This window comes from Sceloporus occidentalis, unplaced genomic scaffold (assembly GCF_023333645.1).
Source record: "Sceloporus occidentalis isolate IW3139 unplaced genomic scaffold, rSceOcc1.0.p SCAF_18, whole genome shotgun sequence".
Lineage (NCBI taxonomy): Eukaryota > Metazoa > Chordata > Lepidosauria > Squamata > Phrynosomatidae > Sceloporus > Sceloporus occidentalis.
The window spans coordinates 2,083,431-2,101,401 of record NW_028316998.1 but is presented as its reverse complement, the minus strand read 5'-3'; the positions used below and the strand labels follow the sequence as shown (position 1 = coordinate 2,101,401).

Here is a 17,971-nt window from a genome sequence, read left to right as displayed (position 1 = left end):
TGCTGAAAAAGTTAATACTGGTTCTGATAGAAAGATGTCAGAACACACAGTGCATCATATGTTGCATATGGGGTTGCATAGTATAAGGACAGGACCACGGAGCAATGGAGAAAGATGCCCTGGTCTAATGAATCACATTTTATTTTACATTGGCTTACCTGGAGAACACATGGCACCATGATGCATCTATGGAGGCTCTACGTTGCAACTTACAGGACTTGAAGGACTTTAGCGGAGTCCATGCCTAGATGTGTCACGGCTGTTTGGGGGGCAAATGGGGGACCTACACAATATTAGGCAGATGGTCAATATAATAATATTATGTTAACAGTAATGTTATTGCCGATCGGTGTATGTTAGAATGGGCTTAACTATAGGTCCACCTATTTTTGCTTTTACCTTGCCCATGTTTAAACATTTTGCACCCACATTTGCACTTGTGATTGATTGATTCTGCCCCAGAGTTCCCTAAAAAGAGGCTGCCATTTGTGCAGAGGCTGCCATCTTTTTAGGTGTTTTATCTTAATTTGTAGGAATGTGTGGGCACCAGAGTGCCTGGGGACACATGAGATTTAGAAACAAATAGAACCATGGTTATTGTTAAGGGGCCACGCCCAGGAGCAACAACAGTTCAGTATGAAAGTGATGACACACAAGATCACAGAACATGACTGTTAAGTGCTGAATTGTGTAACCTGTAAAAATCAACATCAGTACAAGGACAGTTTATGAGGAGCTTTATGACATTTGCAGCCACACACAAACCTCCCGCAATCACCGTCTGCAATGCTAAGCACTGGAGTGGTATAAAGCTCCCTATCTTGCATTCTGATTATCCTGAGTTTGGCAGGCATGATGAAATTGCTGTTTGCCAACTGCAAATATGTTTTGGCTCGCATTTTAAGTGAAGATCTGGGTGTTTTTACTTGGTGGCAGCAGCTTGGGTCTATAGTAAGGTCCATAAAAAAACCTTTTTTTGTGATCAAGTAATTTAACCAGCCTACATACAGCCATGGCATCAACTGCACAATATTAGTGCCCAATTGGGCTGAATGGAAACAATTATTTGTTCCCAGAAGAATGGATACATGTTGATGGCCATTATTTTGGAATCAGATGTTCAAGAGCAGGTATTAATCTTGTAAGAATGAGGCTACTGATACCTTGGGGTATGTTAACTGCTACACAAGTGATTTAATTCCTGCACAGGTCCAGCATTCATGCATTTTTCAATTTTATCTTCAAGCTTCATAAGCCTAATTTATTAAATCTGCCTGTGTCAGCAACAATGAAATACAAATGTTCAAAGTTGATATAACAATTAAAATGTGTCAATAAACACTACGGTAATAATCATACAGTTTGACTGCTTGAAGGTAATACGTTGGGCATAGATTTCTTCTGCTAAGAAATTTACTTTGAAGACATTGAAATACTTTCCCCATATTTTATAGTTTTATTTTTATATGGCACTCCTTTTTGTAATGTTTAACAGTTTGAATGCCATATATTCAGCCATACCAATATTATTTTTATTAACTCCAAAAGAGGCTTGGTAATTTGGAATTTCTGTCTTTGACAAGGGTTTAAACATGCCTTCTCCTTCACCATTTCCATAATCCATGACATCATTGGTTGCTTAACGCCCAACCCTACAAAATCTAAAACACATTGGAGATGTATAAGTCACATTCTTAGTTTATACCTCTAAACACGAGTCCCTTATTTTTCTCTCTGCCACTGCATTGGATAATATGCCAATGTTCCATAACTGGGTTTTATGTCAACAGGAAACTAAATAATCCTATTAGCCAGCCTGGTATAAGGCTGACTATAATCTAGCACAATAAAGTAGCATCAAAGCGTCATTGGGACTTTTTAGTTCAGAAGAAACTCTCGTCTTTTTTTAATTCATAACCCGGTTGAAGGCTCAGTCTTGCTGTATCATCAAATTTGTTTATTGAAATAGAGAAAATAATATTTCAGACACTATGACACATTAAATAACGAGATAAATATGACAAAAGGACATAAAAAGAGTTTATTAATGCCGCATATAAATCTAGGGTGTTAACACATTTCACGTTTTCCATTAAAGCAATGACCAGCATTTAATTTAAGCACATGTATAAGATGATCACATATGGGATACAGTGGTATGGGTCATATCATTGTTCCATATATCTTGTAAATACAGTATTCCTCTTAACCTCTTAAGGACAATGGGCAGCAATGGGAAAACAATGCATTTTGAGCCCGTACATGTATGGGCTTTGTCATTAAGGGGTTAACAACACATTAAGTGGAAACAGTTTGGTAAGTATGACAAAGCTAAAACTGTTACAGAGCCAAGGTTTTCTTTCTTATCCATGAATTCAGAGCGAAGCAAATATACTCTTGGCTTATGTTGACATTCTCCAACTGTAGATGTACCAGCAGCCATATTTTTTCATCAAGTGCAATGGTGCTTCTTCGTTCTCCATATTACAATTTTCTTTGTAGTAAGAAAGTGAGCCAGTCCACTGAGAAGCATCATGAAAATGGTCATACTCATCACGATAACATAATGGCTGATACTGTAGATAAAACAAAACAAAGGTCCAATTTACTAATTAGAGCTTAGTGCTATTCAATGATTGCCAAGGAAAACTTTAGAGTTAACAAGTGACAGATCCGCATCAGTATGAATTTCTAGTTACACCTCTGGTTCCATAACTTTCAAATAGGGTTTTCACGCTTTAAAAAGTACTTTGCTTAGAGCATTTAATATCTAATGGAAACAAAGGTCTTTTAATAAAAAAAAAAGATTGCTCTTAGAAGCTGAAAATCCAAAGTCTCCATTACAGAACAACATTATCTATTTACACAAAGTTATGGGCACCAAACAGCTGGAGCTGAAGCAAAGTAAAAAAGGTTATAAACGTAACCGTTCTATCTCAACGGGCTTCACCCAAGGTGAAAAAGACTGGCTATAATGACTGATCAATATGCAAGTCATGAGCATTGCGAGATCAGTCAGTAAGCCAGATCTCCGCACACAAATGCAGTATTGAGTATTCCATGCAGATATTTAGAAAGTCATTTTGACAGATTACAATGCATTAGGGACAAGTTAAGCGTCAGTGATGTGCAGCATACTTAATTGCTTTAATTATATCTTCATCTATTTGTTTAGTGAATGCAATAAATTATATTATTTTTTTTATTTACACTTGTTTTCCATCTCTTGTATTTATAAAGTTAATATGCTCTTTACAGTCCAAAACCTTGAAGGTATGTTACAAACACCCATTTACTTCATTTAAATCTTGCTTAAAATTACATATCTGTTTTATCTTATCATATTAATAAATTGAGATTACCATGAGTGGTATTCGGTACACTAAATTTCTATGGTCTTTTTAGTAAGTATTGAATAATGGCATATTTTAGTAATTTTTAGTAGTGAAGAGGGATTGAACCACTAAAAGGTTTCCATCAGGAAACATTCTACAAGGAACAGGTAGGCTGAAGGACCTCATTTTATCTACATTTTTATCTAAAAATTGAGCAGTAAAGGTCAAAGAATTAAATTTATATTCCTTTAAAAAGTCTGAGCCCCAGTGTTTTTTTAATCACTGTTGGTGGTTTTATAATTGATATCAGGATGTTTTATTGATGTATAATAAATACCACTGATACTCTGTGGGTACTTTAATATGCATTTTTCCAAAACAAAAAAAAAATAACCTAAAAATTGCAGTCCTGCTGCAGCAGCTGCCCTCCTCCTCTGTGATCCATTAATCACTGTCAGGAAAGTGCTCCCAGTAAAATCAATGGGGGGCTTTCCACACATGTGCACAGGGGTCTCAGCAGTCCTCTGCAGTAGTCTTTCCCAGCCAGCGCAGAACACATCTCTTGTGGGCATTAAGGTGGAGTGTGTGGAAGGGGGGAAATGCATATGTGAGCATTCAGCTGAATCCCTGCATGCAGTTGCAAAACAGACAACGCAAATACTTTAAAAATCAATCACAAAACTCATGAAAATCCCAAAATCTGTCAGTTTGATGCAATTCTTCATCCAGAGCTGAAAGAGTCTCAACTCCTTTACTTGCAGTTGCTTGGTAAGTTTCATGTAAAATACATGGCCACTTACCACCAATAATGCACAAACATATTTCTGCTGGAATCACCCACATAATACTATATGTATTAAGGTCCTACCTATAACAAAATTACAGAGCAAATTTGGACAAGTAAACAAATTGATTCAAATGTAAGTGGTTCTAGGGAATGGAACTCATTCATGATTGTATCTTATGTGTTAGTTCCAGCCAGTACCTGTAGAATATAACACTTATGTCTTGCAGGATTTCTGAGAAGTTTTCATTACATTCAATTTTCTATATCATATAGATCAGACCTGGGCAAAGCACGGCCCGCGGGCCACATCCGGCCCGCTGAATAGCTCGGACCGGCCCGCAAAGAGTGTCCTGGTGACTCACCAATGAGTCCGGTGTCCCCCCCGCCCCGGTCACTTACCTTAAACTCCTGTGTTGGAAGCGTTTGTCTCGGGTGCCGGCGCTTTACGCTGGGCGCCGGCATATGACGTCAGACGCCGGCGATCAGCAGTGAAGCGCCGGCACCCGAGACAAACGCCTCACGCTTCCAACACAGGAGTTTAAGGTAAGTGACCGGGGCGGGGGGGGAGATCCTGAGAAGGGGGGGTTAGGGAGTTAGAGGGGAGATACTGAGAAGGGGGGGTTAGGGAGTTAGAGGGGAGATACTGAGAAGGGGGGTTAGGGAGGGAGGTCTTACTGTGTGTGTGTGTCTTACTGTGTTTGTGTGTGTGTGTCTTACTGTGTCTGTGTGTGTCTCACTGTGTCTGTGTGTGTCTTACTGTGTCTGTGTGTGTCTTACTGTGTCTGTGTGTGTCTCACTGTGTCTGTGTGTGTCTTACTGTGTCTGTGTGTGTCTCACTGTGTCTGTGTGTGTCTTACTGTGTCTGTGTGTGTCTCACTGTGTCTGTGTGTGTCTTACTGTGTCTGTGTGTGTCTTACTGTGTCTGTGTGTGTCTCACTGTGTCTGTGTGTATCTTACTGTGTCTGTGTGTGTCTCACTGTGTCTGTGTGTGTCTTACTGTGTCTGTGTGTGTCTTACTGTGTCTGTGTGTGTCTCACTGTGTCTGTGTGTGTCTTACTGTGTCTGTGTGTGTCTTACTGTGTCTGTGTGTGTCTTACTGCGTGTGTCTTACTGTGTTCATAGCTTATTCAGTTATTGTAATAAATATTTTAGCCCATTTTTTAGCTCAAAATATTTTTTCCTTTTTTTTCTCCTCTAAAATCTAGGTGCGTCTTATCAGCAGGTGCGTCTTATAGAGCGAAAAATACGGTATGCACTCCGAAGCCTTGTTCATTTTGTTCACTTCTGTGCTGTGCTAATAGTTATTCAGGCCTTACTTATTCAAGCACCTCTACCAATGACGTAGGCTTGAATAACTTTATTAAACAGCACATAAGTTAACAAAATGGACAAGGCTTCGGAGTTTGTAGTTTGTAGAGGTCTGGCCCTCTAAAACCATTCCAATTTCTCATGTGGCCCCATGGGAAAATTAATTGCCCACCCCTGATATAGATGAACTGACTATTATCACGAGCGAAAAACCCATAATTTGTAATATGGTGTGCACATACCTCTGTTACTCAGTTATTAGCCACCTAATTGATCTTTAATAGGTAAAAATGTATTTACTGAACAGAAAGCAAATAAACAAAAATCAGATTACTGGAGAAAATAAAATGGTAAAAATAACAGAGCAGCCTTCATGATGTAACTGAGCAAACTTAATTGAAAACAGATGTAAACAAATCAGTTTGGAAGCCATGATTCATACTGAACATGTTTTTTTCATAATGCTTACTGCAAAGTATGGCAGAAATCTGTAGTGTTAAAGGAGTATGTCCTCTGTTAAAGTTACATATCCCCAAGTGCTACTTTTTGTGACCCAAATCCCTTGTTCTTCCCTGAAGTCCCTCTTTAAGATCTCAGAATATTTACTGGGTATGAGTACATCACAGTTTATCTACAGACCTGAAAATCACAATAATTTGTATACAAACAGGAAATGTGTAATTTCATCAAAATGTCCTACTTGCCTATTCACTACTGCCAATGCGACAGCAACTCAACTTGACTGCAGTACAGTCCAGTTGATGCAAGATTAAAGTAATCTCATTACATTTTTTTAAAATAAATATTTGTAAACAATGTATGGTAAAACCAGATAGATAGACAAAACACTTAGGCTAGGTTTCCACTTGGGTTTTTTTTTTGCAAAAACGCCCATAATAACGCCAATTCAGCCACACGGCGTTTTTTTAGTGAAAAAACGCTGCGGCCAGATGTTAGCTGTTCTTCAATAGGAAATCGCACAATGCCATTTCCACTTGGCGTTTTTCTATTTGGCGTTTTTTCAGTCCTCTTTGGCGTTTTTTCAGTCCTCTTTGGCGTTTTTCTGCTTTTTTGGGCTCTGTGGCAGTTTTTCAAAATCGCTGCATGTTGACACTCTGGCGTTTTTTGCAAGGAAATCTTGGCCTTTTTCTCCAATAGAAGTCTATGGGAGAGAAAAAACGCCATGAAAAAGCCATATGGGTTTTGCCTTGGCGTTTTTTATGGCGTTTTTTCCCACAGTTACAATGCAGTGGATGGACCCAGTATCTGTGTGTCCTACGAGAAATAGGCTGGAAACAAACAGTTTCACACAAAACAAAGTTCATATTGAATTTTACACCATTTGGAACAAACATGCCATTACAAACAAACCAACTGGATCCTGCGTGCCAAAAGCAACAGCAAACAATTTGCACCATCATTTGGGGCCAATCTTCCTAGAGGAGCAGACATTCGGAATAAAGCATGCCTTACAAACCACAGAAAAGAGACAAAAGGGTCCGCCGGGGCGTGTTTAAGTAGAACTCTACCAAGGAAATGACATCAGGAGGGGGCAGATACTTGCCATTTATCCTAATCCCTTTTAGCTGGGTGACAATTCTAACGTGTAAAGGCTGGAAAAACTGCCTAAGGTCAAAAAAGCAATTTCCACAGAAAGGCTAAAACGCCAGAAAAAAACACCAAAACGCAGGTAAATGCAGTGGCAGTTTTCTTGGTGTTTTTCCTGGCGTTTTTCATTAAGAAAATAATGCAGGACAAAAACCCAAGTGGAAACCTAGCCTTACAGTGTCTTCCACAATACAGTATAATAAATGCATATGGGAAAAGGTATCAATAGTTCTTTGACCACCCTAGTGCTCCACTGGCATTATCCCATCCAGTGTAACCAAAAGAACACGGGCAAGCAAAGGTGGGATGCTTGTGTCCTAAAACTGTATCTGTTATCTGCCAGGGGCAGCCTAAGTAATATTCACATGAGCATAAAAAATATAAAAATATACCGTATTTGCTCGATTATAAGACGACCCTGATTATAAGACGACCCCCCAAAATCTAAATATTAATTTAGGAAAAAAACAAAAAGCCTGAATATAAAACGACCCTATAGGAAAAAAAGCTTTACTAGTAAATATTAATTCATGTAAACAATATTTTCATATTTAATAAAAGCTATGATTGAGAAAAATATATATTTTTTTATTTCCTTTTATTTGCCAACCTGCCCCCCCAGTTATGCACATCTGCCCCCAGGGTTGCCACTCTGCCCCCAGCAATGCCTTATACCCCCTATTTGCCACTCTGCCCCATGATGTGCCTTTTAACCCTCCAAATGCCACTCGGCCTCCAGAAATGTATTATACCCTCCTATATGCCACTCTGCCCCATGATATGCCTTTTAATCCCCTATATGCCAGAGTGGCATATAGGGGGTTAAAAGGCATTTCTGGAGGTATATACCGTATTTGCTCGAAATTGCTCTGAAAAATACCCCTCGTCTTATAATCGAGGTCGTCTTCTAATCAGACCTCAAAATGTCCGCTGGGGCCATGCTGGTTACCGGGCTTTGGTCGCGAGCAGCAGGAGAACAGGAAGCTAGAAGAGTGTCACATAACTCTGCCTCCCCCCTCCTTCCTCTGGGGGCGGGGCCAGAGAAGTTGCTCGCACAGCCGGGCCCCTGCAGAAGTCTTCCAGTGAGAGATCTGCAGTTCAGGTAAGGGGGTGGGGGAGGGTTTCTGAGTATGTGTGATTAATGGAATGAATGAGTATTTAAATGTTTGTGAATGAGTGTGTGTTAGTATGGATGTTTAAGGGGGGGGGTGGTGGTAGCATGGCATAGGGAGGCTGTACTCACACTCCTATCATCCCCAGGTTCCAGCATGTACTGGCTGCCTTGGCTTGATAGGAGTGTGATTGCTGTTAGCAGTTATATATATATATACCTCCAGAAATGCCTTTTAACCCCCTATATGCCACTCTGCCCCATGATATGCCTTTTAACCCCCTATATGCCACTCTGGCATATAGGGGATTAAAAGGCATCTCATGGGGCAGAGTGGCATATAGGAGGGTTTAAGACATTTCTGGAGGCAGAGTGGCATATAGAGGGTTAAAAGGCACATCATGGGGCAGAGTGGCAAATAGGGGGTATAAGGCATTTCTGGGTGCAGAGTGGCAACCCTGGGGGCAGATGTGCATAACTGGGGGGGCAGGTTGGCAAATAAAAGGAAATAAAAATACATATATATTTTTCTCAATCATAGCTTTTATTAAATATGAAAATATTGTTTACATGAATTAATATTTACTAGTAAAACTTTTTTTCCTATAGGGTAGTCTTATATTCAGGCTTTTTGTTTTTTTCCCTAAATTAATATTCAGATTTTGGGGGGTCGTCTTATAATCGAGCAAATACGGTATATATAACTTCTAACACCAATCACACTCCTATCAAGCCAAGGCAGCCAGTACATGCTGGAACCTGGGGATGATAGGAGTGTGAGTACAGCCTCCCTATGCCATGCTACCACCACTACCCCCCCTTACACATCCATACTAACACACACTCATTCACAAACATTTAAATACTCATTCATTCCATTAATCACACATACTTCACACATTAATCACAGAAACCCCCTTACCTGAACTGCACCCCCACCCCCTTACCTGAACTGCAGATCTCTCACTCGAAGACTTCTGCAGGGGCCCGGCTGTGCGAGCAACTTCTCTGCCCCCCCCAGGAGGGGGTAGGCAGAGTTATGTGACACTCTTCTAGCTTCCTGTTCTCCTGCTGCTTGCGACCACAGTACCGGTAAGCAGCCTGGCCCCAGCGGACATTTTGAGGTCTGATTAGAAGACGACCTCGATTATAAGACGAGGGGTATTTTTCAGAGCATTTGCTCTGAAAAAAACCTCGTCTTATAATCGAGCAAATACGGTACTTTAGCATAGAAAATCTATGTTGATCCCCTATTAACCCCTGCTAGAAAACCGTCAGAAGAGAAAAATGAGCATGAAGAACGTACATGAATATTCACCCGAAAAGAACACGGGAACAGGTGAATATGCGTAGTATACAAAGGTTTTTTTCCACGAAGACTTGGACGATTACCAAGTCTATTCATTATTGGTATTCATCTCTAATTACCCTTTTCTTTTGCACAAGTGAACCAGGGCTAGGGCATGGGGGGAATATCTAACTGAATATCTAAGACTGAAGCACAAATGAACTATGTGGTACTCTATCTGAGATGTTCCACTTTGTTGCTGCCTGTGTGTATAAACATCACCTCTCCTAGAGAGGTATCATTGGATATTATGGAGATTTAAGCACTGCGTAAATTGTTGGCGCTATAAAAATAAAAGATAATAATAATAATAAATGGTCGAATTCTAAGGTATAAAAAGTAATGTGTACTCCTGTTATGGATTATTACAAAGGTTAAAGACTGTTCATGAGCAAGAATTATAAGCATTCCCCAGGTTAGGCTTGAAATTGTCAATAATCAGAAAACGTACACACACTTACAAAATCATTTTCTAATGTGGTTATCAATAATCCTAAACCTATCCTCCGTTTGTTGCCACTATTACTTTTCTAAGCAATTTGTTTTTGATCTCAGATCTTGCCAGAGCTGCTGAAAAATAAAATTAAATGAAATCATTCACTTTCCGAAAAACATAAATGTCTAAGGTATAATCTTATCGCTGGCGCTGTTAATAGAAATGCTGAGTTTACTAAAAATATATGTCTTTGCTATGACATACTGCACTGAGTATCGGTACAAGATGAAAATATATATAGAAGAGTGTATTTTAATCTGAACTCTCTGCTACATTTCTGATGTGCCTTCCTGATAAAAACACTGGTTGCAAATGCCAAAAATGTAAACAGTCTCTAGGACACAGAAGATAAAATTTGAGGGATCAAAGGACAGAGATACAAGGAAATTGTTTGGGCATCCCAACCATTGCTTGCACTGGGCTTCTTATCCAAAATATAGGATATTATAATCATTCTTGAAAGGATACTTTGGTTATGTGAATTATTATGAAATAATGGCTTGTAAAAAATGATAATGATAAACTAAGGGACAATCGATAACCGTCTTGAAGACTGTCCTTTGTACTACCTGGTTTGATGTCCACCTGGTGGAAAGTGGGATATGGAGCTTACATTTACTTTACTTAACGGCTCCATGTTCTATGTGCTTAATGGGGCAGAATGTGAACAGACTACAACTGGCAAGCATTACACACAAACACGGTGCAAAGTGAGTCATCTAGCAAACTGACAGTACTGTTACAGTCCCCAGAGCTCAGCCATTTGCTGAGATCATTACAACAGGAATAACAACAGAAAGTAATATTTGCTTAACACAAATGCAAAAGCTTATATGCAATTAATTAGCTAGGAAACGGTTTATTTTACTTACCTTGTTCCAATGTCAAGCCAACTTCCATAATCTTTAACCAGAAAGAAAAAATGCTGCAACAAAAAGAAAGAGTACATTTACGAATAAATACAACACTGACTAAATTACATACATAAATTGCATTATGCGGAACTGCTCAACTGGTGGCATGCTCAGAACTATTTGGGAGTTCTGCTTTATAGGTTTACATGCAATAGTAGGTAAGCAACGTGAACAAGAATACATTTTTTTATTTTTACATCACTTTGTTTTTAAACCCAAGCATTAAAAGGAGTTTATTGTAGATATCCATGGTAAAACCAGGGTTGGTAGGGCGTGCTTTTTGTTCTTGTATACCTTTTCTGGATTTTTTTGTTTGTGTATCATTCTGGGTCTTGTGATGAGTATATGTTGAAAAGCAAAGGGATACCCAATCGTGCCTCACTGTTGAGCCAAAAGGTACCGGGGTTGTTGGTTCTCTAGGGGAGACTAAATTTGCCTTACCTATCGGCTCTAGATTGCTCGTGTTTGTGGGATTTCTTTGATATTCTGGTTGAGGTTTATGAGTTAACTGTTTGAGACCATAGAGCAGGATATATATTTAATTTCCTTTTGCGCTAGCCTCAGGAGCGGAAAAAGCCAGCAGCCATTTTCATATTGTAGTAGCTATTATATATATATATTTATATATATATATATATATATATATATATATATATCATATGTGACATGGGAATAAAATAAACCTATAACTTTAGAGCAAAAGTATATTTTTAAATTCCGTTGATTACCTTTTAGTTAGTTGGACTTACATAAAGGTCTTTAATCTCCGTACCTATGAATTTATTGGGCTTCACCTGGATTCACTGGCTAAAATTATGCTTCCCCTAGGCTAGTATTGTAAACCTCTAGCCCAGCAATGGTGAAGTTATGGCACACATGCCACAACAAGCCTCTGTTGTGGTATGTGGACAGGTTGCCGACTCACTGCACCCTTCCGAAGCGTGCCGGGATATAATGTCATATCCCATTCTTTAGCACTGAAGCCACGCACACTGCAATGGAGCACTGAAACAGAGGTCTGTAGGAACAGACTACTGGCTGTTTCTAGGGATGAGATAGAGAGAAGGTGGATATAGTGAGAACGAGGAAAGATGGGGAGAGATAGTGGCAGCAGCATCAGCACTATATGTGTGTGTGTGTGTAAATATGCATATGTGTGTGTGAATATGCATATATATATTCAGATTACAAAGGATGGTTGCACAGTGTTTGCTGGCTTCTCATATGGAACCCATGTACTGCTGCCACTGCCCTTTTTTCCCTTAAGATATGAGAAAACAAGAGTTAAACATAAAACCTACTTACATCTCATCACTCATCTAAATACACTCCAAACTGGTCTCTCCCCTCATCAAATGATCTCCTTCTATCCTCTCCTCTGATTTCTAGCTCTCATGCATGCTCACAAGATTTCTCAAGGGCTGCCCCTATCCTCTGGAATGCCCACCCCAGCCTATCCATCTTTCCCTCTGCCTTTGGCACTTCAAAAAGTACTCGTGTGGCTGGTCCTTCCCTAACAAAAGGCAATTTTGCCTTTTACCTATTATAACTCCCATAACTCCCTTTAGATTATAAACTTGTTTGAGCAGGGCCCTCCTCATCTGTTTCTGTAAGTCAAATTATGTTATAATCTACTTGTTATGTCCTGTCTACCCATTGTACAGCGATACAGAATCTAATGGCACCATATAAAACAATAAACAATAATAAAACAGATGTATGTAAGTGTGTGTATGTATGTATGTATGTGAGTATATGCATGTAAGTGAGTGTGAGTATATGCGTGAGTATGGCACTATGATACCTGTAACTTGGTTTAATGCACAAAATTGGGACACTCCGGGACAAAAAAGTTCAGCATCACTGCTCTAGCCTTTCTGAAGTTGATACTCATTTCTCATTAGGAGACTAGTTTGACTGTTATATCACTTCCTATTTACTTTAAAGCACATACAAAAAAAGCCTTATATACCATTCAGTAGAAATGTGCCATTATAAATGCCAAAAAGTAAAAAATACCGTATTTGCTCGATTATAAGACGAGGTTTTTTCAGAGCAAATGCTCTGAAAAATACCCCTCGTCTTCTAATCGGGGTCGTCTTCTAATCAGACCTCAAATAGAGGTCTGATTAGGAGACTAAGATCCAGATCCCCCGCACCGCTGCAGGGGACCTGGATCCTCCTGTCTCACCCGACTCCCCCCCCCCCCATCATACACACACTTACCGGTGCTTCCTGCTGTGTTGCCGGGGCAGCGGGTTGACGTCTACGCGATCCGCGTAGACAACGTCCGCTGCAGCCGGAAGGAGGTGTGGCTAGCAGCGGGGGTTGTCTGCGTCCGTCGCATAGACCTTCCCCGACTGTCAGAGATCAGAGTTCCCCGCACCGGTGCGGGGAACTCTGATCTCTGACAGCCGGGGAAAGTATACGCGACGGACGCATACAAACCCCCGCTGCTAGCCACACCTCCTTCTGGCTGCAGCAGAAGGCGACGTCAACCCGCTGCCCCGGCTGGAAGCACCGGTAAGAGATGGGGGAGAGCGGGGGAAGGGGGGGGAGAGAGTGTGTGTGTGTGTTAGTTAGTTAAATGGGGGTATAGGGTGTGTGTGTGTGTTAAATGGGGGCATAGGGCATTTCTGGAGTGGCGTTAAGGGGGCATTTAATAGAGCACTCTGCCTCCTGAAATGCCTTATACCTCCCTATATGCCACTCTGCCCCATAATATGCATTTTAACCCCCTAAATGCCAGAATGGGATATAGGGGTATAAGGCATTTCTGGACGCAGAGTGGCACATAGGGGGTCAAAAGGCATACCATGGGGCACAGTGGCATATAGAGGGTTAAAAGGCATATCATGGGCCACAGTGCCATATTGGAGTGGCAAGCCTGGGGGCAGATGTGCGTAACTGGGGGACAGGTTGGAAAATACAAGAAATAAAAACAAAAAAAATCTTTTTCTCAATCATAGCTTTTATTAAAAAAAATAGTTTACATGAATTAACATTTACTGGTAAAACTTTTTTCCTTTGGGGTCGTCTTATATTCAGGCTTTTCCTTTGTTTCCTAAGTTAATATTCAGATTTTGGGGGGTCGTCTTATAATCAGGGTCGTCTTATAATCGAGCAAATACGGTAAATAAAATGAGGCAATCTAGTTAAATAACACTTTTAAGAAGAGGCATGTGATGAGGAATGTTCCTGAAAAATATTGACTAAAAATGTTCATCATATTTATTTCTATTCTGAATAGTGGGCATGTATTAATACACTCTCAGTTCATGCATTTGCACTTAGACTTGTTAATGAAGAGCCTAACCACAGATTTCATGTTTACATTACAATTTGCATCCAGCTTTAGTTCACGTTGCCAAAATGTGTAATGCTGCGTACATCGGGTATTTGCTATTTTGCGTCTCTGTTCAAAAACACATTCCACTAACTACACTACTTCCTTTTACTCTAGACTCTGTACAGGCATCAACTAGTTTCATAATTTCATATAAATTATATTTAAACACATTAAATTAAACAAAAACTGTACAGAAGCTAAATAAAAACAATAACTGTGAATACATTCAGTAAGCTATATGTTAATAACATTTGTATTTGAAGTAGAGGAGTGGTATAGGAATCATGGATGAAAGTGACCTATGGACTGCCTCCGATTGCATTCCTTTATGCAAACATCAATGTCAAGTTGTTTGAGAGTGCTATAAAGTATGTAAAATCAGAATTTAAATGATTTTTTCTTTTATTTTTGTTTTTCACATAAAATGATTTACTACACCCATCAAATTGAAACAAAAGTGTGCTCTTTCATTTAAAAAAATTAAAACGATATATTGTGTGTGGGTACCCCAACTACAAGCAATAGAAATTATGCTTAAAAAAGGTAATATAGCAAAAATATTCTTGTATTTTACCACCACCTTATAGACTTAAATATTAGCAATGTAATATCTTGTAATATGACATGCACATATTTGGTGCTAGCATGATACAGCTGTAATAAAGGCATTCATCAAAACGTTCCTGTCTTTATGCAAATTAAGCTTCATTCACAGAGCTTTGAGCTCACGAGAGCCATTATACATGGAGAGCAAACACTTCTTTAGTCATGGAAATCCAAAGATAAAGCATTCAATTTGTACTCTTCTGTTGTAGAAAAACTTAATTTGTGAACAGTGTACATGTCACCAGCGGCAAATGTTGGCATAGGAGCTTAGTTACAACAAATAGTAAAACAAATCCATAGAGTATGCTGCAGGGAAATGCATTTAAATTGTCCTAATCAACATTCAGCTGTGAATTAGCACTCTTTGAGCTGCAGTCTTATTGAGATGTGAAATCTGGTCTGCAGTGTCATGGCTTGTCTAGAGCCAAACAATTAAACAGACAAGTTTCTTTACAAGTTCTTTTCATCCCAGATACATTATTTTTTTGTGTGTTTATACTAGTTGAGGTTTTAATGAGGCTTTACCTTGAATGTATTTGTATTCAAAAAAAGCAGATGTTAACACACATTATATATTGGTAGTGATCTTTGAGAAAATGACCTTGATAAACAAATGGTCTTATAGCATCTTCATTTTAATTGAAAACAAAACACGTTGTAGGATATGTTCACTAAAGAGCAAGGTTTAAGTGATAAAATGTGAATCTAGACTTTTTTTTTATTTTACTGAAAACTGCACATAATGGAAGGTCACCCAAACAAGCTTCTCTCTTCAGAAAGGGCTTCATAGAAACAAAGCACAAGAAAGCTCAGCAATTTACCTATGGACTAAGGTGTACCAACATGGCTCTCCGTGATGGTGAAATATGCAGGGGTCGGGCGTAAATATTCAACGTGAACAACTATAGTTATTATCTTGAGGAATTCTGGCACTCACACAAATTTAAATATTTAGTGGCTATTTTAAACAGAAAATTAAACAATTTGGGACTTCATTAAAATAACACTTATGTAAGTACTTATTGCATGATAAAATTTCCTTTGTCTACTTACCTGTGTTCAGAGATGCAGTGGCGATGCACTCACCCCCTGGCAGAATAAGGGTTAATTTTGTGTATACACAGCAATGACTTTAGGTAGATGTGAACAAACCGGGCAATGTGCAATATAAGCCAACCTTAAAGTTGAACCTCACCCAGGTCTTGTATTCTTTAAAACACGAGCCAGGCATTGGCTTGGGGAAGCACTGGCTTACCCAGACATAACTTTAGCTCTGAAATTGGATTTCTCACAATAAATAAAATATAATTTAAATGCAGTTTTCAACCTTTCTAATACTAATACTGATTACAGAATGGGAAATAATTTATTGAAAGCGTTTTTGCTTATGCTTACTCAATTCTGCAAAACAAACAAAACTACTTCAATGTCCTAACGTTCTGAATATTGCAAAATGAGTTATTAGAGCACAGCATGTCTGTGTTATTGACAGGTATATCTAACAATAACTTACCAGAGACATAATGTCTGATATCAGAAGAACGATGAGAAACAGGCTGAGAGAGAGAAATAGAAGTGTTAGTTCAGCGTTGAAACAATATATTTGTAAAAATATATTGCATGTATACTTGTCACATTAAATCAGGATTCCCTGTTATGGATTACCTTTTTTTAACGTAATGTGGAAGTGACTCTTAATAGAGCCACCTTCAATTTACACGTTAGCTCTTCTGACCAATGTATTAGGACTCACTTTAGACTGGTTAACTTTATTGCATAGAAACATTTGTGAAAAAATGGGTTGTTCTGAAGAGCTCAGTGAATTTGAGTGTGTTACTGTGATAGGATGCCACCTTTGCAATAAATCAGTATGCAAAATTTAATCTGTGCTGCATATTCTATGGTCAACTATTTTTGGTATTACTAGAAGCATTTAGGAACATCAGCAATTGCTGCCACGAAGAGGAACACCACGTGTTGGGCTAGGCCCCTTACTTCCAGTGAAATCTGAAATTATAAACAGGAAATCCGAATGCTTCAGCATAACAAAACATTTTGGACAATGCTATGTTTCTACCTTTTAGGAACAATTTCGGAAAGGACCTTTTCTAATCCTAGATGACTCTGCTCCAGTGCACAAAGCAAGGTCCATAAAGAAACGCTTGGATCAGTTTGGGGCGGAAATTTTTTTACTGACCTGCACAGAGCCCTGACCTCTATCCCATTGAACATCTTTGGGATGAATTGGAACAGAGATTGTGAGCTATGCCTTCTTGTCCAACATCAGTGCCTGACCTCACAAATGCTGTACTGGATTAAAGGCCCAAAATACCACAGAAACACTACATCTGTGGAAAGCCTTCCCAGAACAGTGGAAGCTATTATGGCTCCAAAGGTGGGACCAACCACACATTAATGTCTATGTATTTCGAATCCAATATTATAAAAGTCCCTGTTGATTTAATGGTCAGGTTTCCCAATACTCTTGTCCATATTGTGTATATCTTAATTTATCAATACAATGCTTGAGTCATTGTCAGTGATAATATGTGGTGTCAATGCTTTAAATATTGAGATGAATGCAATTAATACCTTATCTGATATAATACTAAGACAATGGTTTTTGATTGTGAAACCACGTGGGTATGCTAATTCTGTCTCTTTGCAAATTGGATTGTTAGCGAGAAGTTAACAATAATGTATTAATTTTCCCTGACTTGAGAACATGAGGTATCTAAATTAGTTTATGTAAGAGCTTTTCTTGAAGTAATAGATTAAAAAAAATAACCATTAAAAAACAAAGGGGATTTTTCAAACATAGAAGAAAGGAAAAGAACCCTTAATTGTAAAATGAAATGTTCTCTTAATGCCTCTGAAAGCAACATGTTTATTTATGTCACTGCACATATCAATATTCTACAACAATAAACAGATTCACCACAACTTATAATAAGATTTAATTGAATATATCTCTCTAAGTACTACAATTCACATAGCTTTTAAGTGGAAATCAATGAACATCAAAAAGGTTGGCATCAAAAGCCAAATTAATAACACATGTGAAATGGAATAGATAAGGTTCTTAACAACTATGATGACTATCTAGATA

The 17,971-nt window shown here is 38.8% G+C and overlaps 1 protein-coding gene across 1 annotated transcript in view; it reads right to left on the bottom strand.

Moving 5' to 3' along the window:
* Window positions 1-2,452: 2,452 nt before the first annotated feature.
* Window positions 2,453-17,971, bottom strand: part of LOC149302544 (GPI ethanolamine phosphate transferase 1-like) — a 130,394-nt gene continuing 114,875 nt past the window's right edge. The window contains exons 26-28 of the mRNA XM_089482227.1: window positions 16,376-16,418; window positions 10,866-10,918; window positions 2,453-2,576 (exon numbers count right to left, since the gene is read on the bottom strand). Of these exons, the coding sequence (XP_089338353.1) occupies window positions 2,453-2,576; window positions 10,866-10,918; window positions 16,376-16,418 (220 nt within the window). The remainder of the gene's footprint in view (window positions 2,577-10,865; window positions 10,919-16,375; window positions 16,419-17,971) is intronic.